The 25,346-nt window shown below is 40.6% G+C and overlaps 1 protein-coding gene across 3 annotated transcripts; it reads left to right on the forward strand.

The window, feature by feature from the left end:
- The first annotated feature begins 5,024 nt into the window (after positions 1-5,024).
- Positions 5,025-25,292, forward strand: LOC115008541 (Krueppel-like factor 15). Of its 3 annotated transcripts, none has more exons than XM_029432216.1 (3): positions 5,025-5,222; positions 7,342-8,511; positions 24,872-25,292. In XM_029432216.1, the coding sequence occupies exons 2-3, from the start codon at positions 7,409-7,411 to the stop codon at positions 25,080-25,082; spliced, it is 1,314 nt and encodes a 437-aa protein (XP_029288076.1). In that variant the 5' UTR covers positions 5,025-5,222; positions 7,342-7,408; the 3' UTR covers positions 25,083-25,292. The 3 variants fall into 3 exon arrangements, with proteins under 3 accessions (XP_029288076.1, XP_029288077.1, XP_029288078.1); XM_029432217.1 differs by lacking the exon at positions 24,872-25,292 and adding an exon at positions 22,957-23,180; XM_029432218.1 differs by lacking the exon at positions 24,872-25,292 and adding an exon at positions 17,264-20,291.
- Positions 25,293-25,346: the final 54 nt, after the last annotated feature.

Raw genomic sequence — 25,346 nt, forward strand, 5'->3', positions numbered from 1 at the left:
CACATGTCTTAAGTGATAACTTGCATGCGGTTTGTTTGTTAAATTTACATTGAATCAATCCAGTGCAATAATGTAAAGTGATGTTTGTTCATTCTACGAGCAACTGAAAAGGGACTTTCTTCAGAGACTACTGACTAAAGTTTCCCAGGTCTCGCAAAGACTGCCCGTAGTTGTGGACTATTTGGATTGTTTATATTTTTTAATATGGGTGTTCTTTAGGACTGTAAACTCTAACGCCCAATGTTTTGTTTTTTATCTAGAGCTATTTCCCAACGAGTACAGGCTGGCTGTGTACAGTAATCAGGGATTTCAACAAAGATATGGAGCAGCCAAACAGTGAGAAAAAAGTAACAAGCTGGGGGGCATTCAGCGCCCCCCCCCTCGAGAAACATTTTGGCTGTAAAGCCCAAGTTTTGTGGCCTCTGGATTCAAGGAGTCAAAGGATTTATTGTCAGATGCACAAAAGCTGCAGGGTAGTTGTTGGCAATGAAAATCTTAAGTCCCAGGCTCCTCCAACAATGCAACATACAGTGTACTTAAATGTAATAAAAGTACTATAAGTAATACAATTGTGCAATAAAAACAATGCAAGTAAAATGCAGGATTAAGTATAATATATACATATAAAATAGAATAAAATTAAACAGACTGTTTTATATGTTAAATACTGTACAGTGGATGTAAATACTGTATATTGTAATACTATATACATATGTGGATATGTAGAATAAACAGATGTATGCACTGTAAACATATGTAAGTAGTGACACTTTGCAGAGCTCAGGAGTTCAACAGTCTCGTGGCCTGTGGGATAAAACTGTCCCTGAGTCTGCTGCTCTTGGAGTGGAACAGAACAGTTTGTTGTCGTGGTGATGGGTTTTTTAAATAATTCAGTGTGTCTGTTCACCCTCTGTGGAGTCTTAGGGTTGAGGGAGGTGCAGCTGCCGTACCAGGCTGTGATGCAGCCAGTCAGGAGACTCTGAATGCTGCACCTGTGATGAGTCCAGGTCAGGTCCTCACTGATGTGAACCCCGAGGAAGCTGAAGCTGCTGACTCTCCACTGTAGTCCTGTTGATAGTGATGGGGGCGTGTGTCCCTCTCATATATATATATAGGTTTTTACAAATCATCTGAAATTAGTTTGCATAATTGGTCAATGGCAAAAATGAAAGGACATTTAAAAGTGTAAAATGAGGCAGCCTACATTTTCTTCATGTTAATTGACAACATTGCTTGTTTTGGTGTGTTTACAAGGCCTCTTAGAGATGGCTCTGCAGTAAAAAGCGCAATGTAAATAAAGATATTTAATTCATTAAGCCCATACACGTCTGTGTGGCGTATAAGAAAAATGCAGGGCTTTCAGTGGACTTTTTAGTGCTGACTGTGCACTCCCTGCCACCGCTCTCTACTCAGCAGGACACAACCTCTCAGCTGAGCGCGCTCACACACACACGCACACACATGTAAACTAACTCTTTGAAAAGGTGATACTAATAACTTAACGTTAGTTATTTCCAAGCATTATTATATTCAGAGAGAAGTTCTGTGTGAGCACATTTATAAGATTGTGTGCAGCTGCAGCCAATGTCGAATCATAGACACTAGCACAGATGTTAACAAAAACACACGCAGAAAAAACTTGCACGGTGTTGAACTGCACAAACGTTCATAGTTTATTGCTCTTATACTGCTATTGGTACCAAGTACGGTCTAAGACAGTTTGCTTAACGGAACTTTGTCACTGGTGTCAGTTTTTCTTACAGCCAATCACAGGAATATGTATATAGAAAATGTTTAATCATACTTGTACCTACGTTTCCTGAAGGCAACATGATTGAGGAAGCTCCTCCTTCTTTGTTTTGCTGTCACTCACATTTCAACGCCCTTCTCAGCTGAAGCCCCGCCCCCCACGCCACATCAGGGCCAAAAGTCTGAAACTTAAAAAAAACAAGAACTCAAAGATCAGAATCTAGATGAAAGTAAAAAAAGCATTCAAAAGAATTACAGAACTGAATCAAAAAAAATTCAACATGAAAAAACGTTTTCACTTTTTGTTTTCGTTTGAATATATTATTGTGTTTATATATTCAAAGTTGAACATCAAAACTTAACTTTCAGTTTCAATTATTTTTTTCTAATGAGCTAAACTGTTGGTGTGGATTTAGCTCCATAAAAAGCCTTACATCTTTATCAATCCATAGGTAATTCAGGTAAAACAAAACTCATTGCCTTTTTGAACCATCTCACATATTGTGTGGCAAATATCAATATACATATAATACAATATATGCAGGCTTGTAATGTGACAAAAGTAATTATAATATAATATAGTCATGTAAGGTTTTACTTTTGGGCGGCAGGAGCTCAGTCCGTATGGACTTGGTTCTCCTCCTGGGCACTGCCGAGCCGCTGCTGAGCAAGGCACTGGGCCCCACACTGCTCCCTGGACGCTCTATAGTATCTTCCCCCTGCTCTTAATACTAGGATGGGTTAAATGCACAATCTAAATGTCACTGTGTGTGCTGAGCTGTGTACATGTGCGTCGATAAAAATGTGTTTCCATTAATACTACAATTTCATAATCACATTTGTTTTGTTTACCAGGGCCTCCTGTATGTATTTAGAGATACAAATGTATTCATTTATGGATTAATGTTCTTTTAAACCTTGGCATAGATTTATAATAATGTGTGGATTAGTTTGAGTTTTTCAATACACAAACGCTAGAATAATATTATTGCACTGTATTCAGATACAAGCTTGCATATCCTTCCCCACATTTTATTATAGAATACAATGGCAGGTAAGTTTAAAAGTAATAATAATTATGACATAATAGTTCATTTAGTTTAGGATAGCATTTACGTGTGTGTGAGTGTGATTTTCAATTTCCCATCTCCTGTTGGTGGAAAGACTGACTTTGTGTAGCTCTGCTGAACCACTAGAGGGCCCCTTTGTACAGCGGATCAGCACCAAGGACATGACTGAAGACATTTCAGCACCTTTGTACTTCATGAAGTTCCTTGTGGTAGTGATTGTATAAATAATAGAGGTTATCCAAAAGAGATAGACTTGTGAGTATATTATTAGCTGAGGGCAGTTATACTAATGTCCCCAAATGAATGTAATGAGTTGTAACAGCTGCCCTCTCCACTAATTTAGACTGCAGTTTTTACAGTAACCATATACTATATTTTAAGGAGATTGTGTGTGTGTGTGTGTGTGTGTGTGTGTGTGTGTGTGTGTGTGTGTGTGTGTGTGTGTGTGTGTGTGTGTGTGTGTGTTGTGTGTGTGTGTGTGTTCTAAACAGTCAGTCTGGGGTGGAGAAAGAACATTAAAAAAAAACTATAATAATAACTATAATAATAAAAGCAATAATAAAAAAAGGGGGGTGGAGTTGGCGAACTAAGGTAAAGCATAGGAAATTAAATAAATAAATGAGCAAAGAACATTGTTTATATTGTATGATAATTACAACAATAATATTAATAACATAAATGCACACTAATGCTAATGCTAATACTAATATTAACCATACCTTTATGCCACCAAAGCTTCTTTTACAATAATAATAAAAATCTATCTAAGTCAGGCAGAGTGTCGCCACTTTTTTCCAAGTGTGATACACAGAGTTCAAAGTGACAGCATCTACAATATTATTTACAACTGTTAACCTTTTAAAATGTAGAAATTCAACACTGATGGTGTGTTAAGCTACAAGACCACATGTTCACCTCAAGAGTTAAACATTTTGTATACGCAAAATAACACTTCTCTCCCACTGGAGTGCATCTCTCTTTGTTCCAGGTCACACAATCTGTCTACAAGCTTTTAACCTGACATCATCTGTCCCAACATGAAGTACCGTGTCATTGTTTTTCCTATTCTCATTGGCAAACAGAGCAGAGTGTGTAGTAACTGTTCAACTGGGATACATAAATAACTAATAACGTATAACCAAGGACACAGGATTAAGAAGGAATCTTGTTTGACAGATTTCTTGCCATAATATGCCATAAAGATGTTTCCACCTTTACAATAAACAATTATATTAAAAATATGTAATGCAATATTGCATTTTATAAAATAAAACAGGCCCTTAGCAAAAGGATTGTTGTGTGTGTTGTAGAGGTTTGTGGGAAACCCAGTGTTGTTAGTCAAATCGAAGAAGCACAAAATAGCTGCAGCATCACAATGGAACTACACGTTAATGGACTGCAAGAGGGCAAACCCAAGACCCTCAGAGCCCCTGAAGGCCTCAGGTTCACTGTGTGGTGTTTAGTCTGTGGGAATTTAATTAACTGATTAATATAAACCTGAATGGTCTGAAAGGGTTTTTGTAATGTAAGCAGATTTAAGTGTTAATGAATGTATACACAGCCTGTTAGATTAAAACTGATTATGCAAAATGTTTTATAACAGTTTATTTAGCTAACTAATTAACATAGAAATGTAAAAAGTAAACATGGGTGGTGCACCGTGCATCATTTATACTTTATCTTGTATACTTGAAGCCCAGTTTTGATTTCTGAATTTTTTTTCTTCATACCTGATTACATTCAGACAGGTGGACAACATGCTGACCTCAGCCAACAGGATGCTCTGCATTGCCTAAAATTCTGTGTTTGAGACCCAGAACTGGTTTCTATCTACACTGGCTATGTGCGTAGATACTGGATATATGCAGTCTCTGTCTGTATGGTATATTCAAGAGTAGTTTTTTCAGAAGCAGGATGTTTTCAGAAATGTTTTCAGTAGATTTCCTGCAGTTTCTTGTCAGGAGCAACTTCTGTTTGCAGGTTGCAGGACAAAGAGTCCTGAAGCTGTTCTGGTGGAAAAAGGTCAACTGTTACTGTTTCCATTACTTTGTCCACCCCATCAATGGGCCATATTGTATCTTGTTTAGTCGCTGTATAGTGATCTCCATCAACACATGGCAGTCTGAATTTATTGAGCGGCAGCCAATCAGAGCGCTCCTTTTAGGGCGAGCCTCCGCCGCACTCAGCCAATCAGAGACGCGGAACAGGACCCGTGCCTCCGAGTTGTGCAGCAATGCTGTCACGTGACGCTGGGAAAAGGAATGCCAACATGGACCCGTGGCAAGGACGGGATGTGAGTGTGCTACGACAATAACACGACGCAGGAAAAAAGAAAAGAGGAAAATATAAGAACCTATCGACGGAGCTGCTTTTCTCCACCGAGCCTCCTCCGATCTATACACGGTAGGTCGAGCCAAATGTCCTGGATGCTCCTGCTCGGTTCATCCGGAGAGACGGAGTATAAATAGAACAGTTTTTGACCCAGCCGAACCTGAGACTCATGGATTCCTATGCGGTCGCAGTTGCATTCAGGCCGAATTGCCATGTTGTCGACCGCTTTCCTTTTGAAAATAGTCCTCGTGCTTTCGAGCTCGTGAGCCCTCAGCAAACGGTTCGTTTCCCTTGCCACACGGTTATGGGCGAGTCAGTGCGGGCCGTGTTTACCCAGCGCCGTGTTCGTACACTGTGTAAAGTATGAGGCCCTGCTGCAACATGTGCCTGATGGTCTGACAGCAGCAACACACATCCTTTACAGTGGGGATTTCCCACCACTGTAACGGCTCTATTTAGAGTTTGGTTTCAATTGTGAGGTCTGCGGATCTGAAGGGGTAGATACAGTGTCGGGGGTCACCCACCTGACTAAAGATTAACTTTGAATCCACTTGAAATTAGCATAACCAAAGGAATATCTGTTTAATATAATTTTTTATATATATATATATATATATATATATATATATATATATATATATATATATATATTATAATTAAATAACAATAGTACCAATTCAGGGCCAGATAATGTTTATGATTATTGAGGCCCACAGATGAAGATGGCCCTTTATTTCTTTCTTCTTTTTTAAAGTTAATTATATGAAGGGTCAGGGGGAATATTCCTTCAGTGGTGCTCTATATTTGACAACAAAATCTTTCAGAGATGGGATATCAAATGTCAAAATGAAGCTATACATCTGGGTAGAGCTGGTTCCCTTCAAGGCTGGATTGCCAACAGGGCAGAACTGGCTAAATGGGCAACTGCCCTGGGGCCCCAGCGTCTCAGGGCCACAGAAGCCCCTGGTTCTCTATATGTCAATTGCATTTGGTAATCAGATGAATTGTACATTTGTATGCACCACTAGTACACTATTAACTAAATGCAGGTAATGCATGATTACCAACTATTTAACAATATCTTGAAGATGGGCCCTTACTATAATAATTCCAGATAAAGTTGTATTTAATCAAACTACCATAAAGTATTTTTTTTCAGTGTTTGAGTAGGCTAGTCGTTGCACTGAACTTAATGAGAACTTGGAGGTGCCAGTTCAGTCGGGGCCCCACAGCCATTGTTTTATCCCAGGGCCCCAAATTAATGAATCTGAGGTTCTGGTTTTACACGTGTGTAGGGTTTGCTTTGTAATGTGTAACAGCGGAACACCATTAATTGCATCAACATCATTATCCTATCTTGTAGGTGATTGCTAACATTTGATATATTATAATGTATTGCGTTGTATCGGTATTGCCACATTTCCTTATTCACAGTGTAATTTCAACCATATCACCCAGCCATCATTTATGGTTTTGTTGAGGAAAAAGTTGAAGAACTCGGAGCTTGAATGTCGAATCAAAACAGCAATCTTCAAGTTACATCGATATATTTATTAACGTGATAAGTCAAACATGGAAAATACTCTCAGCTGAGGACACAAATCACATCGCCGTGTCCACAGGCTGAATCTCTAAACAAACCCAGGTTGCTGTCTGGCGGTTCCGCGAGGAGTGTGTACTAAGGCTCGTAAACATGTTCCTATATCTACACAGAAGGAGGCAACCTTCTCCTCATTGGTCCCCGTTGGCGCCGTCACACTCCTTAGCGAGCAGAGTCAGGAAGTGATGGTTGTAGTCCTGTTCTCTTGAAAGAGAAGTGTACCTATTGTGTTTACATTCAATAGTGTGCTTGTTATACATTTAGTGCAGAAATACATATTGATTGAGGTAGACAAATACATATGATAGTCTTTCAAGTGTGGATTAATACAATCAGGAGTAATTTACTTCACAGTTTAAAATAGAATATAACTTTAATTTGTATCAAAGTGGGACATTGTGTTTGTCCCATCAAGTAAGTAAATACCAAGTTATATAATACACACACATTAAGTAGAATCTTTTATTTTTTTAAGTATGTTTTGTGTTGACAAAGGTACTTGTAAAGTTTAAAATCCGGGCATTTAGGTAAATAGCTCGTCATGCACTTTTAATTTCTGCTGGTTTTAAAATCTCAATGTTATCTTTGCAGGTTTTTGTGATCCCACTTCTGGATAGTGTTTCCTCAACATCCTCTCCTCTGCATTTGGCCTGGATCAATGGTGTCTCTCGGCAGCAGAACGCTGAGTTTGGAGAATGAGCTGTTCAGGGACAGCGGCAGCCTGTTCTCCCTCTGCCTGGGAGACGGAGCCCGCAGCGAGGGGGGCAGCTCAGCCTCCTGCGACAGCCCTGATGCTGGGGAACTGGGGGCTATGCACAGCTCCAGCCCTGGGGAGGAAGAAGATGATGAGGAGGAGGAGGAAGACGAAGATGAAGACGAGAGGGCGAGTCTTTATATTTTTCCTGGAGCAGAGGAAGAGGAGGAACATGCGAGTCAGGAGCCTAAGCTGCCAGAATTCCCTTTCCATCCCTCTTCCCCGTTCTCCCCAACCCTGGAGGAAATAGAGGAGTTCTTGAGGGAAAAGATGGAACTGGTCAAAGAAGGGCTTCTGGTCCCAAAAGAGGAGGCCTCCCCTCTACCATGCAGTGGCTCTCCATCTTCCACTGCGCCCCCAGATGCTTCCCCAGAGACTTGCAGTAACATAGGGACGAGTGCCTCTCATTGCACTTCAAGCCCAATGACCCCTCAGAACGAGCATAACAGCTCCGGCCCAGAGGACTCGTCCCCTTCTGCCCAAGTTAATCACTCACCTTCCACCAGAACCCCGCCGATACTCCTGGGCGCTCCGCTGGTTCTCCAGCTCCAGCCCCTACCTCTGGCCCAGCCTCCGGCCCTAGCAGGCTCTCCGCCTGGGACTCAAAGTGGCATTTGGCTCACTCATCTGGTCATGGGCCTCCAGGGTGCAAGAGGACAAAATGTCACCCTATTGGCTCCGCAGGTGCCCTCCACCCCCACCACCTTGTTATCACTAAACAGTGGAGATAAGTCAGCTGACCAGAAGTATGTGAAGATTGCCCCTCTGCCCATTGCTATGAGGACTCTAGAAATCACGGGTGTGACTGGGATTGGGGGCCAGGGCAATGGTCTGTTGAAGGCCGTGTCCCCCCGGGTGACTAGATTGCCGCCTACAGAGAGGGTCCATAAGTGCTCCCACCCAGGCTGTGGGAAGATGTACACCAAAAGCAGCCACCTGAAAGCTCACTTCCGCCGGCATACGGGAGAGAAACCCTACACATGTAGCTGGCCTGAGTGTGGCTGGAGGTATGTGGCATGTACTAAATACTAAGTGTAAGATCCAGATATAATGAATACACCACGTTTTGAGGAGATTTTCCCACTGGTTGATGCAAGGGGCTGCATTGGAGGGTCGGGTTGCTTCAGGTACAAGTGAGGTAATAAAACACAATACAGTAAGTACATTTGGAGTAACAGATTCATGAGTATGAATGATTATCAGAAAACACTGTTGATGATATTGTTTTTTAATATAAATTGTTACAGAAATTATAGAGTTCATTTTCATGCAGGCCATTAGCGCCCGTGTTCATCAAATAAAAAAACAACAATTATAAAGTGTCTGCTCTGCACAGCAGCTGCAGATGAGTCAGATTTCATGTGTCACAGGGACGAGAGGATGGCGGAGGATTCGGTGTCAAAGCATTTCGCATTAAACCCAATGTTACTCGGGTGCTGCAGGAATGAGTAAAAGCCAGAAATGAGTTAGCATTGTAGCCCTTCTGCTTCTGAATTTAACACCTGAACACTACATGTGGCAGTTATGTAACAGTGCGTGAAAACTAGTTAGCAAGCAAGTACAGAGGTTTAAACCGGTACAGTAATGAATACATGGTAGAAATAAATACCTAAAAGTAATGACCAAACGCTTCAAATGATAAGCTAAAATAATGGAGCAGCTTCCCTCCAACTAGTAGTAGTATGATTTTTGAGCAAACCAACTTAAACATTTACAGTTCAGTTGTATGAAAAGCAATTCAACAAAATGAATAATTACATTAACAATATGCACTTTTATATACTGAATAGGGTTATACACAAGTGGGTTTGTGAGTTCATCTGACAGGGCTGTTCCCTCAGACCTGACCAAAAAGGTTGGAAACCACTGATTTAGTCCGTCAAATGTCAGAAAATGATTTGTTTATGTGAACAGAAGCCCGAAACCAAAAGATAATAATTTTACAACTATATGAAACAGAGAGAAGCAGAGAAAACACTTTGTGTAGCTGAAATCGGTGATATTTTGCCTGATAAATGACTTCACTTTCGGTCAGTCAACTAATTGATAAATCATTGAGTCATCATCAACACTAATGTAATTACAGGAACAGACCAATGTTTTGAAAGATTGTCCTAATGCTAACATACTCATCTGCTAATACTATCCAGCATTTGATGGCTGAATAGTAATACAAACTTTAAAAATGAAAATGAAAACCGACTGCTTTAAACTTGATTCAAACATTTCAAAACTAATTCTATTTTAAATTAATACAACATCTTAAGTACAAAACAAAATAAATGTATTGACCAGCTCTACACAAAGGCATTCATTATGCTTTGCCACATGGATAATTGCAATCATTCAAGGAAAAAAAGCTGCAAAACGTTATGTTTGCGCTGTAATATCATTAGCGTAATATCTTTTGTGAATCAGACCTTGACCTTGACAAGACAGTTAGATGCTTTGTGATTTCACCTGAGAGACTTCATGCATTTAATCCTGACAGGTGTACTGTCTGGTAGCTGTAACTGACACACCCATCAAAGTATACATGCTATGAACACTACTTTTTCATTCCATTCAGGGATATTTTAGGGAACTATATAGTGCATTAAAATAGTCTTGGTGAAAGCTGGACCAGTCATCACTAGGATAAAATTATTATTCTAAGTCAGGGGTGTCAAACTCATTTTAGTTCATAAATCAAAATCAAATTTATTTGTATAGCCCAACATCACAAATGACACATTTGCTTTACAGACTGTACAGGTTACGACACCCTCTATTCTTAGACCCTCGCATCGCACAAGGAAAAACTTCCTAAAAGAAACCCCATAATTAAATGGGGAAAAATGGAAGAAGCCTCAGGGAGAGCAACTGAGGAGGGATCTCTCTCCCAGGACGGGCAGACGTGCAATAGATGTCGTATGTACAGGATAAACAACATAGTACAAATACAACATTTGAAAGAAAATTATGTTGTGTTGAAAAAGAGAAAGTTTGGATGAATCCAGGAAAATGTCAAAAAGGCTTCCCAGTGTCCAGCAGGACCAGGGCAGCAGGCGCAGCCACGATTCCTGATCCAGGCGTAAACTTTATCAGTGGCAACCTGCCACATGAGACACAGAAACTCCAGGGATGATGCCCCAGATGATGAGTTAGTAACATACAGTATATCTCAAAAGTGAGTACACCCTTTAGATTTTTGCAAATATTCTGTTATATCCTTTCAGGGGATAACATTATCCTACTGAAACTTTGATATAACTTAAAGTAGTCAGTGTGCTGCTTGAATAACAGTATAGATTTATTGTCCTTTGAAAATTACTCAGTACACAGCTGTTAATGTCTAAACAGCTGGCAACAAAAGTGAGTACACCCCATAGTGAACATGTCCTAATTGTGCCCAATGATGTTGTTTTCCCGCCCTGGTGTCATGTGACTCGTTAGTGTTACAAGGATTCAGGTGTAAATGATAAGCAGGGCTGTTAAATTTGGTGTTTTGGGCACAATTCTCTCTGAATGCTGGACAACATGGCACCTCATGGCAAGGAACTCTCTGAGCGGCTGAAAAAAAGGATTATTGCGCTTCACAAAGATGGCCTTGGCTATAAGAAGATTGCCAACACCATGAAAATGAGTTGCAGCACAGTGGCTAAGATCATACAGCGGTTTTCCAGGACAGGTTCCACTCGGAACAGGCCTCGCCAGGGTCGACCAAAGAAGTTGAGTCCACGTGCTCAGCGTCATATCCAGAGGTTGGTTTCCAAAAATAGACGTGCGAGTGCTTCCAGCATTGCTGCAGAGGTTGCAGAAGTGGGATGTCAGCCTGTCAGTGCCCAGACCATACGCCGCACACTGCATCAAATCGGTTTGTATGGCCGTCGCCCCAGACAGAAGCCCCTTCTGAAACCGATGCATAAGAAAGCCCGCAAACAGTTTGCTGAAGACAATGAATCCAAGAACATGAGTTACTGGAACCATGTCCTGTGGTCTGATGAGACCAAAATAAACCTGTTTGGGTCAGATGGTGTCCGGCGTGTGTGGCGGCACCCTGGTGAGGAGTACCAAGACAAATGTGTTTTGCCTACAGTCAAGCATGGTGGTGGCAGCATCATGATCTGGGGCTGCATGAGTGCTGCCGGCACTGGGGAGCTGCATTTCATTGAGGGACACATGAATTCCAATATATACTGTGACATCCTGCAGCAGAGCATGATCCCCTCTCTTCGGAAACTGGGCCGTAGGGCAGTTTTCCAACATGATAATGACCCTAAACACACCTCCAAGATGACAACGGCCTTGCTGAAGAAGCTGAAGGTTAAGGTGATGGACTGGCCAAGTATGTCTCCAGACCTAAACCCAATTGAGCACATGTGGGGCATCCTCAAGAGGAAGGTGGAGGAGTGCAAGGTGTCCAACATCCGTGCGCTCCGTGATGTCGTCGTGGAGGAGTGGAAGAAGATTCCAGAAGCAACCTGTGCAGCTCTGGTGAATTCCATGCCCAGGAGGGTTAAAGCAGTGCTAGATAACAATGGTGGTCACACAAAATATTGACACTTTGGGCACAATTTAGACATGTTCACTATGGGGTGTACTCACTTTTGTTGCCAGCTGTTTAGACATTAACAGCTGTGTACTGAGTAATTTTCAAAGGACAATAAATCTATACTGTTATTCAAGCAGCACACTGACTACTTTAAGTTATATCAAAGTTTCAGTAGGATAATGTTATCCCCTGAAAGGATATAACAGAATATTTGCAAAAATCTAAAGGGTGTACTCACTTTTGAGATATACTGTACATTTACATAAATGCATACAGATAGAGAGGGAGAAGAAGAGTGGGAGGGGAGGAGAGAGGAAGAGAAGGAAGAGAGCAGGGAGGTGTCCCCCTCGGTAGTCTAAGCCTATAGCAGCATAACTAGGGGCTGATCCAGGACAAACCTGAGCCAGCCCTAACTATAAGCTTTATCAAAAAGGAAAGTCTTTAGCCTACTCTTAAATGTGGAGAGGGTGTCTGCCTCCCGAACAGAAACTGGAAGCTGGTTCCACTCGAGAGGAGCTTGATAGCTGAAGGCTCTGGCTTCCATTGTACTCTTAGAGACTCTAGGAACTACAAGTAACCCTGCAGTCTGGGAGCGCAATGCTCTAGTTAGTTTATAAGGTACTATGAAATCTTTAAGATATGCTGGAGCCTGACCATTAATTGCTTTGTAAGTCAGGAGAAGGATTTTGAATTCTATCTGTATTTTACCGGGAGCCAGTGCAGAGCAGCTAATACAGGAGTAATATGATCCCGTTTCCTTTTTCTTGTCAATACACGTGCCGCTGCATTTTGGATCAACTGAAGAGTCTTAAGCGACTTTTTGGGACAACCTGATAACAATGAGTTGCAGTAATCCAGCCTTGAAGTACCAAATCATGGACTAGTTTTTCTGCATCATTTTGAGACAGGATGTGTCTTATTTTTGCAATGTTACGTAGATGAAAGAAGGCAGTCCTTGAGATTTGTTTTATGTGGGAGTTAAAAGACAGATCCTGATCAAAGAAGACACCAAGATTCCTTACAGTGGTGCTGGAGGCCAAATTAATGCCATCCAGAGCTTCTATGTCATTAGAAAATGCGTTTCGGAAGGCGTTTAGGACCAAGTATAATAACTTCAGTTTTGTCTGTGTTTAACATCATAAAGTTGCTAGACATCCAAGTTTTTATGTCCTTAAGGCATGCTTGAAGTTTAGCCAATTGATTGGTTTCATCTGGTTTAATTGATAGATATAATTGGGTATCATCCGCATAACAATGAAAGTTTATAGAGTGGTTCCTTATAATATTGCCCAAAGGAAGCATATATAAGGTGAATAGAATCGGTCCAAGTACAGAACCCTGCGGAACTCCAAGACTGACTTTGGCTGTCATGGAGGATTTATCGTTAACAAGTACAAATTGAGATCGCTCAGATAAATAGGACTTGAACTAGCTTAGTACGGTTCCTTTTATGCCAACACAATGTTCCAGTCTCTGTAGTAGAATGTCATGATTAACAGTGTCGAAAGCAGCACTGAGGTCTAACAAGACAAGAACAGAGACAAGTCCTTTGTCTGATGCCAATAGAAGGTCATTGGTAACTTTCACCAGTGCCGTCTCTGTGCTATGATGAACTCTAAATCCAGATTGAAAAACCTCAAATAAACTATTATTATATAAAAAATCATACAACTGCTGATCTCAAGGATCTTAGCAAGAAAGGGAAGGTTAGATTATCGGTTTATAGTTGGCTAAAACCTCTGGATCAAGACCAGGCTTTTTAAGAAGTGGTTTATTACAGCTACTTTAAAGGATTGTGGTACGTAGCCAGATAATAGACAGGTTGATCATATTTAATAACGAGGTGTTAATTAAGGGTAAAACTTCTTTAAACAGTTTAGTTGGAATCGGGTCTAAAAGACAGGTTGATAGCTTAGACGATGAGATTGTTGAAGTAAGTTGGTTAAGGTTGATTGGAGTAAAACAGTCTAAATATATTTCAGGAGTTGCTAATGTTTTTAAAATGGTTGAAGTTAAGTCATTACCAATTGAGGGCAGGAGGAGATTAATTTTGTCTCTAATAATTATAATTTTATCGTTAAAGAAACTCATGAAGTCGTCACTACTGAGAGATATAGGAATAGAAGGCTCTGTAGAGCTGTGGCTCTCTGTCAGCCTGGCTACAGTGCTGAAAAGAAACCTGGGGTTGTTCTTATTTTCTTCTATTAAGGAAGAGTAATAAGCTGCTCTGGCATTATGGAGAGCCTTCTTATACGTTTTAAGATGATCTAACCAGACTAAACGAGATTCTTCCAATTTAGTGGAACGCCATTTACTTTCAAGATTTCTCGACTTTTGTTTTAGTTTGAGGATTTGTAAATTAAGCCATGGAGCTTTCTTTTTCTGTTTTATGATCTTCTTCTTTAGAGGAGCGACAGAGTCGAGTGTTATTCGCAGTGAGGCTGCAGCGCTATCAACAAGATGATTAATTTGGGAGGGACTAAAGTTAGCATTGGAATCCTCCATTATATTGATATTGAGTCCTGGTATTGAATTAAGTGCTGATGGAATCACTTCCTTAAATTTAGTCACAGCACTTTCAGATAGACATCGAGCGTAGGATATTTTGCCTACTGGCTTGTAGTCCAGTAACAGAACTTCAAAAGTTATCAAAAAATGGTCTGATAAAAGAGGATTATGTGGACACACTAATAAACTTTCAATTTCAACACCATATCCCAGAACAAGGTCCAGAGTGTGGTTTAAACAGTGAGTTGGTTCATGTACACTCTGACTGAACCCAATTGAATCTAATATTGAGATAAATGCATTATTAAGGCTATCACTATCAACATCCACATAAATATTAAAGTCACCTACAATAATTACTTTATCTGTTTTAAGGACTAAACTTGATAAAAATTCTGAGAATTCAGATAGAAATGCAGAATACGGACCAGGAGGGCAGTACACAGTAACAAATAAAACTGGCTTTATTGTTTTCCATGTTGGGTTTGAGAGCGTAAGAACAAGGCTTTTAAAAGAGTTATAGTTTAGTTTAGGTTTAGGATTGATCAAGAGGTTTGAGTCAAATATGGCCGCAACTCCACCTCCTCGGCCAGTACCTCGAGGAACGTGAGTATTAATATGAACAGGTGGAGTAGATTCATTTAGACTGACGTATTCTTCATGTCTCTGCCAGGTTTCAGTGAGACAAAATAAATCAATCTTATTATCTGATATTAAATCATTTACCAATCCAGCTTTCGTTGATAAAGATCTGATGTTTAAGAGCCCACATTTCATTTTTCAATTTAGTTGCACTTTTGCAGCGGTGGTGTTTATTTTAATTAGGTTTTCATGTATAACTCCTCTTCTGTTAACCATAGATTTGATTAATTTCAGTGGTCGTGGGGCAGACACAGTCACTATGGGGATTTGAGTGGGTGACTGCCCGGAAAGAAGCACAGAGAAGTGTGTAAGATTGCAACTCTTTCTCCTGGTCTCAACTCTGGGTTGTCATGGATTAGGTCCACTAATAAACTTTGTAATATTATTGGATATGAGATCTGCTCCATCCAAAATAGGATGGATGCCGTCACTCCTAATCAGACCAGGTCTTCCCCAGAAAGTCCGCCAATTGTCTACGAAGCCCACAGCATGATCTGGAAACCACCATGAGAGCCAGCGACGGAATGATGACATGCGGCTAAACATGTCATCATTCAAAAGATTTGGCAGAGGACCAGAGAAAACTACGGAGTCCGACATTGTTTTGGCAAATGTACACACCGACTCCACATTAACTTTAGTACACTCCGATTGACGCAATCGCGTGTCATTACCGCCGACGTGAATAACAATCTTACTGTATTTACGTTTAGCCTTAGCCAGCAGTTTCAAATGTGCTTCTATGTTGCCCGCTCTGGCCCCAGGAATGCACGTGACTGTCGTCGCTGGTGTCTCAAAATGAACGTATCTCAAAATTGAGCTACCGATAACTAGAGTTGGCTTCTCAGCTGGTGTGTCACTGAGTGGGGAGAACCTGTTAGAAACAGCAAGCGGTTGGTGGTGAACCGTGGGCTTCTGATAACACTTCTTTCGGACAGTCACCCAGTCTCCCGGCTGCTCGGGCCCCGCTAACAGGAGATACCACTAGTCGGCCTGCACCGGCTATAGGGGGCTTGCTAACAGCTACAGTTGCTAACCGCTGACTAACCTTGGTGCGGAGCTGCTCATCTATCCCTCTAAAACTCGCCTCCAACCCTACGTATATACTACATTTAATACACGTACCATTATCACTAAAGGAGGCAGAGCAATAGCTAAACATGAAACACACCGAGCAGGAGAGAGCATAACAGGAAGAGGAAGATGCCATCGCTAGCTGCCGAACTGCAGCAGCTAACGTTAGCAGAGCCGAAACGAGCGTAAAGAATTGAGGATTTAGCGAGAGTCGCTAAGAGAAGGAGGATAAGGAGAGAGTTGTAAGTGCTTAGGAAGTACAAGTATAGGTTTAGATAGATGACAGGTAATTAGCTGATGTGATCAAGAATATAACAACATTAACTGGGTCAAGCTGGAGCTGCCGAAGTATGCTACCAGCAACACAGAAACATTAACAACTGGAAATTACGTGCTTACCGTAAACACAGCACAATTTTATCTCAGGTGGGCCGGACCAGTAAAATCACAGCATAATAACCAATAAATAACGACAACTCCAAATGTTTCCCTTCGTTTTAGTGCAAGAAAGTACATGTACATTCGTACATTTTTACAAAACATTATGAACAACCTGAAATTTCTTAAACAAAAAAGGTGCAATTTCAACAATATTATTAGTTTATAATTTACACATGTGCATTACAACTTACTGATCACAGTGTATCTACAAAGTCTTTTTCTTTATGATCAAAACAATTAATTTTTACACTTTGCAAACTCATCCCGCAGGGCCGTAACAGACCCTCTGGCGGGCCGGTTTTGGCCCGCATGTTTGACACCCCTGTTCTAAGTGTTCACGAGTGGTCTAGGATGTGTGTAAAATTTAACATCGGTCCAGAGCAGTATTCACTCCTCGCTAAGCCTTTGAACACCAGATAAGCTCTTGCAGGGGACATAAACAATTTTGCTGTTCTCACTATCAAGAGATAATTTAGCCAGTGGGCTCATTTTGAAACACGTGGTGTATCTCTCTTTGTTGCTGTGTTCCTTACTCCACCCGCCTGCTCTTGTGTCGACAGGTTCTCCCGATCTGATGAACTGTCTCGTCACCGCCGCTCTCACTCTGGCATCAAACCGTACGAGTGCTCACTGTGCGAGAAGAAGTTTGCCCGCAGCGACCACTTATCCAAACACACAAAGGTCCACCGCAGCTCCAGGCCCAGCAGGATTATCAAAGCCACTGTGTGACACCCTTTAGCTGGCCTAAACCCTGCCCTGCACCCACTCAGCCTGGCTTTGACCAGGGGGGGTCCGGGTCTCCCTCAGGACTTTTGGTGCTTCACAAGCAGAACTTTCCGAAGAATTGTGAGAGCTGGCCGCTGTTTCCCCCTCATATTTGCCTTCCTCTCTCTCCTCCCTGCTTTTTATCTTTCACTGTTCCTTTTGAGCAGCTCACCTTATACTGAGCAGCCACCTCAGGAAAAACTCAGCTGAAATTGGATTGCCTTCACACACAGAATACAAAACACATAACAGGAGACAGTCTTACAGAGGCCCCTCTTGCAACCACTGCTTGCACTAGCAAGCTACCTACCAGGTGCTGTTGGAAGTCGGGTGGTAACCAGCAATAGTAGTGTCTGTAATTCTATAATCCCCTTTCTGCTTTCGGGATTGTCCTTTCTCAAAACCGAACTTCAGGGTCCACATGGATTAAGCTTCCCAACGTTTTTGTACGCTGCGACAACAAACATTTACGTCACATATATTTCATGTGTCCTAATTATATAGACATGTAAATGTGTCAGCCATCAGTGTAGGGTGGAATTCTGATAAAAGCTGTAGAATATTCTCTAAATTCTTTTTAGATTTTCAAAGTTCCAGTTCATGCTGAATGAACGGTATGACTCCTGATATTAGGAGACATGGTTTTTGTGCGACTAAACTTGTTGCTTTGCTCACAATTTCAGCCAACTGAGGAACATTCTTCATTGCAATCGTCCAATCATAATCCACCCTGTTTTGACCCGTATGCCTTTTCTCAGCCCCAGTATACCCTCATCTCTATTGATGCCTTTGTCCATATCACAAAACCACCTCACTTGATCCTACTGTTATCATATGACTGCTCTTATTTAACTGTGATTCGGAACTGGGGGTTTGCCAAACCAGAAAACCCTGTTATGGCCCTGAGAGAGAATGAAGACGACACCCTCGGTGCTTGACAGTTTATAAGCTCTTTGTTCTCTGAAATACTTTTGCAATCATTGTGCAGCCGACTTATGTGGCTTAGAAAATGACTATGTTATATTCTGGCTCAATGGGGCAAAAGTAATGTGAAACACTGCTCTTCCTAATTTACAGTAGGAGTTACTGTAATACATTTCTCTGTTGGTTTTAGCAGCAAGAAAAGGTAATAGTTTAAACAGCTGGATATGCAGCTAACATCTACTAAATCATCTGTATTAGCATACTCAATATAATGTGTACTGAGCATAAAGGACAAAGAAAACATGTACAGCTTGTAGCCTTTATATAGATGTGATTTTCAATCAGTGCATTAAGCTATTCAGTTGTGTTTCTGGACAGGTGTTTGGTCTTTTATGTGAGTTTGATTGTAGCGTGATCAATCTGTGGAATGTCAGACTGATTATGGTCTGGGATTTGGAGTCTCACTCTACCCATTTGCAAACCATTAAGCAGAGTCTGCTGGTCTCAAGTGCACTTGTGTTAGTGGAAAGTGAGAAACAGTCATTGTGCTCTTTTGGCAGTTCCATTACATGTATTCATTGAAGCCATAAAATGCCAAAACAATTTTTTCTTTTGAGGAAGGTTAAACTGCACTGTGCAATACAGTCACTCTTATCATTTGTTCTTTAAAAGTGTCGGTGCTTGTTAACCTACCAGTGCTTCACATGGGAGACTGTATAACTGAAATCAAAACGCTTCACATGACTGGATCGTCTCTGTTGAAGCAGCAGGAACAAACCGTAGGCTCCTGGCAATCTTAACTAAACTCAAGCAACATTAGTGCTTTTGGATACACTCAAAAGTAGAGCACTTCCTGCATGTAGCAGTGCACATTTACACAGCAATCATCCTCATATCTCTGTTGTTTTTCATAACGGATACATTAGGTTTCACTCTTTTTAAAAACAATCTTGCTTAGTAATGTAGAAACCCATTCAAAGCAGACAGACGGGCAGACGTGTTTATCTGTCTGAACCAGTGCTGTCTTTGTGTCTGAGCCTCCCCAGGCTGCTTCTACTGACCTACATCCAGACCTGTATTCTCTAATCATCATCCAATTCTCTCTCTCTCTCGTTTCTCTCTCAGTCCTGCCTGTGTATATGGTTGAACAGAGGCTTTATTTTTATTATTTTTTGAATACCAGATTTGCTATTTTCCTATTTGCAAAAATAAAAAGCTAAAATTTAAAATGATAAATCCTTAGCTTCGTTGTCATTTGCTAACTGAAAATAACTGTCACTGCAGTTAAGAGGACATAATGGGAATCACAGTAATTGCAAGTATGAGAAGATAAAAACTGTTATTTTTTGTTTTAGGGCGTGGCTTCCTTGTGATTGACAAGTCTCGAGCACGGTGTTGTCCGGTCTGGGTATTGTCCGTGTTTTCATCTTGGAGCTTTATCCCTTGTGTGTTCAGTTGTACTTAGCTCCACCCTCTCGTGTCACTTCTGGTTCCAAAAAAACCCACAAAACAACAAGACAAAGTGTGTGTATAGCTGGTGAACATACTGAGCATTTAGCAGAAAAAAGACACAGATATTTTGGAGTTGGTGCAATAATGAGAGTGAATATTAACTCCTATTCACCAACTGGCTTGGGGTAAGACTTTATATGAATGCAAATTTTGCTTCGTGTCTGTCTGTTATAGTTTGCTGACATTTTCCCAACTTGATAACAGTGTAAATGACGTGCTTTCAGCTTGTTCTGCTGTCCAAAAAAATATTAATCCAGCTTTAAGTACAATTCTTAGACAATACCATACTTAAGTATTTACATTTCTGTGACTTTATGCTTTTACTTTAATACGTTTAATACGTTTCCGAAGCAACCTTTGTTCTTCTTATTCCACTACCCTTATTTGACAACAACACTACAAGTTGCTTTAATGGTTGAATTACAACATGTTTGACATTATGGCCTTATAAAGTTAATATGGTTACAACATGTTAGCAAACAAAGAGTATTTGCACACGGAACAACCCCTGTCCTTGAATAGTGTTTAGTGCAGGGGTGTCAAACTCATTTTAGTTCAGGGGCCACATACAGCACAATTTGATCTCAAGTGGGCCGGACCAGTAAAATCACAGAATAATAACCTATAAATAACGACAACTCCAAATGTTTCCCTTGGTTTTAGTGCAAGAAAGTACAAGTACATTCTGAAAATGTTCAACTTTGATCTTTTTACAAAACATTATGAACAACCTGAAATTTCTTAAGAAGAAAAGGTGCAATTTCAACAAAAGTATCAGTTTATCATTTACACATGTGCATTACAACTTACAGTTCACAGTGTATCTACAAAGGCACAACACATTTCGTCACAGGTATCTGGAACTGAACAATAAAGCAAATCAACTAATTTTTACACTTTGTAAAGTCATCCCGCGGGCCGGATTGGACCATCTGGCGGGCTGGTTTTGGCCCCCGGGCCGCATTTTTGACACCCCTGGTTTAGAGGTTGTTACCTATGCTAATAATAAACAATCAGCCACATACATTTAATTTATGTTCAAGAGGGATTCATCATTCAGCACACCTGGGGAAGAACAGATTTGGATGGTTAAATTTAGTCTGATGGTAATGTTTGGTACATCTGGATTTCGTTTCTCTTATTTTCTTCTCTTAACAGATAAGAGAAAATATTAGAGAAATTTAAGAGAATGCTGGATAAGGGTTTGGGTTAAAATAAGTATGTTTCTACGTAAGTTAACGTTAACGTGTCTCCTGGGTGAAAGTCCTGTGTTTCCTCCGTATACAGACTCTTTATAATTACGTCACCTGACTTCCTTCTTTGATCCCGTCATAATTTCTATGGCCACTAGAACAGAGGTAGCTGCCTAAGCATTTTTAACTTCCCTGTGGCGATCCAGCCAATCGGTAGAGTCGGGCCACATCACCTCAAATCTATACATCCGATGACAACTAATAACATTCAAAGCGGGTGACAAAATTACCAGGCTACTCTCCTTTAATTGAGTCTCTTGTCACCTTCTCTCTACTAATTTATCCAGTGACTTCTATTAAAATGACAACGACAAATGACAGCAGGGATTACAGCTCAGAGGCAGGATAACCACCTTAAGGCCACTCCAGTGAGTCTGAATCAAAAGATGCTGCATGCCGGTTTCAATCCTCTCCAAAACTGATCTGACTGCTGCAGTATGGGGCAATATCTCTTCGTCTAATACTATAGAAAGCAGAGAGAAAGCTGCAGCCCTACCTACAGGTAGATCAAGCTTCAATTTCTGGCTGTTGTATCTTTCCAGTTGTGTTTGGCTAGGAGGGAGCACCCGGAGGAAACTGGGACTGGCTTCAAAGCAAAAATCTGTGTTTCCTCCTTTTCCTGCTATGCTCTTTAATAGCGTTGCTAATCTGGAATGATGCAGTCAGAAAAAGCTGCTCATCTGATTTGTCCCGTGTTGTTTTGATTCATAAACTGGAGCTGAGGCAGGCGTCTGAAGAATAAATATAAAACATAAAGGATTGATCAAGAGGTTTGAGTCAAATATGGCCGCAACTCCACCTCCTCGGTATTCAGGAAGACGGAGGGAAGAAGGGAGTTTCCTTTTAGAAATGAAATGTGCCCACAGGCTGGAATGCAATAACAGTAGCTGACAACTGTTGTGACCAGAGGTTACTATCGGACAAAGAGACTACTGTATTGTCTTTCAACAGTAACAGTTCTGCCTTTTAAAAGCTAAAGATTTCCTTCGATCAGACAGTGTGATATTTCCCTCCTAAAGCTGTAGAACAGAAAATAATATTATTCAATTTAATGGCTAGTTTGAAGCTGATCCTTCCTCAATTCATCAGAAACTAATTTTAAGAGTTTGTGAGATGTTTTCTCCCTCCTTTATTCCTTTGTTCCCTTTTCCTTCCTGTCCCTGACCTAGTTGCAAACTAAACTGAATTCATATAGGAATCTGAAAAGCAGCCCAACAAAAGCTTAAAACTGCATTAATAAATATTTCTTACAATAATAATGGATCCAGTGACATTGTGTCATTTAAAATAAACTGCATGTAGTGATGAACCAACAGAGGATTTTAGCCATGGACTCTAGCCCAAAGTGGGCAGCTCCGGCTAAAGAGGAGGAGAAGAGGCAGGCCTCGCTGCTGAAACACGCCCACCGAGCTCGAAGCTACCGAGCTATCTAAGGCTAACAAGCTAGGCTAACAAGCTAGGCTAACAAGCTAGGCTAACAAGCTAGGCTAACAAGCTAGGCTAACAAGCTAGGCTAACATGCTAGGCTAACAAGCTAGGCTAACAAGCTAGGCTAACAAGCTAGGCTGCTCTGGTTCCAAACCGGCTACCCTGCGATCTTGTTGTTGCTGGTCGATGGCCTTCACACTCGTACCATCTTACGTTACTTAAGGTAAGTTAACCTGAAACAATACGCTAAAGCACAACTTAGATAGGCCAAATGATTTCTGTTAGTGAGATTTTTCTACACATCTTAAAAATGCTTCTACGTTTTTATAAATATACAATTGTGGTAAATTGCAACAATTGATTTTATCAAGCCATACAGATGTTTGTCCAGTGTCCATGTTCTGGGGGTCCGTGAAGTTCAGCGACATCAAGTGGAACTTTGAAAAGTTTCTGGTGGGACCGGACGGGAAGCTGATGATGAGGTGGCACCCAAATGTCAACATTTCAGAGGTCCGAACTGAAATGCGCAAACACCTGCTCCAATGATACACACAGATGTTTAATTAGATCCGAGTCATCGTATTGTATTGATATGTAACCCTAATGTAGAATATAAATTAAAAACAAATTACTAAATAAATATTTTTTCATAGTGTGATTTGAATGAAATAAAGGTATGGAAGGACTTGGCAGTCTGTTATGTTCATGGAATCTCAACAACTTTTTTGTTATGTTAATTTTAATAAATAAAGGTTAGCAAGCTAAGTTACATGTGATGGTCTACAAAGCCATAAGCATTTGTTTTGCTATTTATAGGTTATAGCCTACCAGATGTATAATGATGTAGTTTGATACCAAACAAGATATTCGAAAAGCCTAAAAATACAGCAATATTATTTTTGGTCCATATCGCCCAGCCCAACCGCAGGCAAAGACCCAGGCACGAGTATTGTGAAGTTCATATAGTGAGGCACCTGTGGCAAATGGGTGCACTCGATCAGCTGATAGAGTATTTATTTTTCTGCCACACTATGTAAGCCTGACAATATAACCACAACACTTTCTCAGAGGTCGCAACGTCACAAATATATAAAAAGGTCCTCTGGGCTTCAAAACTATTCAGTGTGCAAAGCTTTGTTTTTCACAATACAAAGTAAAGTTTCTCAGTGAATGTTCTGCATTTGTCTTAAAGAAATGTCCAAACAAAACCATCACATTCATTTTCCTCTTGGCTGTTCTTTGCCTTCGGAGAAAGAGAAAATGACAGGCACAGTGTTGTCCATCAGGCCTGTCCCTCCCTAACAAAAATCACAAGACATTATTGCAGAGCGTGTGGCCGTTATTCATAAAAGAGGTTTGTGTGTTTAAGTTCTGTAGATATTCAACTTTGTATTTAAATATTGTTTTAAATGTGTACTACAAAGACAGTATGAATGTACAGTACGCAGTTCATCGACATTAAAATATACATTTTACACTTATTTAGCTGTTGTCAAAGCTTACTGCCAATGTAGAATCATGTTCGGCTCTCTCCCTTAGAGAATCATTTTTCTCACAGACAATATGTGGGGACAAAAAGAATAAATGATAAAGAGTCTTTGCGTTAATTAAACTGAAATGTTGCTTGATAAAAACTTAATTTGGCCTTTTGCGTCGAGGGACACTAAACTTCACTGATGTGTCAGTCATTTCACAGAGCAAGCTGTGCCCAATCAAGTATTTAGTAATTTATAGTAATGCATATAAATGTAAACCAATAAGTTAAGAGTGCAGTTCTGTCTCATGTTGAGCATCCTGGTTCAGCCTGTCTGGATCACCTGAGGAAAGCTTTACACAAACGCAGAAATATGTAATGAAAAATGTTTTAGGTTACAGACTTCTTTACATGCAAACAATACAACTTAAATTACAAGTTCAACATGTCATAATCATTTTGTGTTAAACAAAAAAATATATCACAGACCTCATATTCTTTCAGATGGATTGTCTTTTCATGCGTGTTTAATCCTTCTTCCAGTGCCCCAAGTGGCCATCCATTAATTAAATGAAAATACAACTGCTTGATTTGTTTGGTCTAAAAATGTATGAAGGATTAGGCTGACACAAAAACCTTACTACTGAATTTAAAGCTATACATAACAAAAACTGAAAGATATACATTTCTCCATAAACCTTAGATTCCCATTGATTAACGAGAATGTTGTATTCACAAGTGTGTAGCTAGTAAAATACTGGCTTCCTACAAATATGCATTATAACTATGTAAAACACATTGTAAACCTGCAGAGCAAACCTCAGGAAAGATGCTCAGCACATCACCAGCAAGCGGCCACCATCCATGGAGCAGCTCTCCACCCAGCGGTGCAGGAAGAAGGCACACAGGATCATTAAAGACCCCCATCACGCCAGCAACAAACGGTACCACAGCATCCGCACCACGACCAGCAGACTCAGGGACAGTTTTATCACACAGGCCGTAAGACTGTTGAACTCCTGAGCTCTGCAAAGTGTCACTACTTACATACGTTTAGCTACAAATAAGCCAAACCAGTATAAGTGCAACATACAAAGAACAGTTTTGTTTCGAGGTGGTTGGCATCTTTGTGAGTAGGAGGGGACAGACACAGGGAGAGAGCAAAATAAGACGTGAGAGATAGTAAGTCTGTTGGCGTCACCGATAAGTACGAGCAGAGGGCCATTCTCAAGGATGTTGCACAGGAGAACGTCCAATTCCTCCAAAAAAACTCCCCCAAAGCACCTG

This window comes from Cottoperca gobio, chromosome 5 (assembly GCF_900634415.1).
Source record: "Cottoperca gobio chromosome 5, fCotGob3.1, whole genome shotgun sequence".
Taxonomy (NCBI): domain Eukaryota; kingdom Metazoa; phylum Chordata; class Actinopteri; order Perciformes; family Bovichtidae; genus Cottoperca; species Cottoperca gobio.

Bases quoted from the DNA above. Each gene is read 5' to 3' on its own strand.
- LOC115008541 (XM_029432216.1), top strand. From the start codon at position 7,409: ATGGTGTCTCTCGGCAGCAGAACGCTGAGTTTGGAGAATGAGCTGTTC. The intron at 8,512-24,871 runs GTATGTGGCATG...GTAAACCTGCAG, and splicing joins TGGCCTGAGTGTGGCTGGAG to AGCAAACCTCAGGAAAGATG.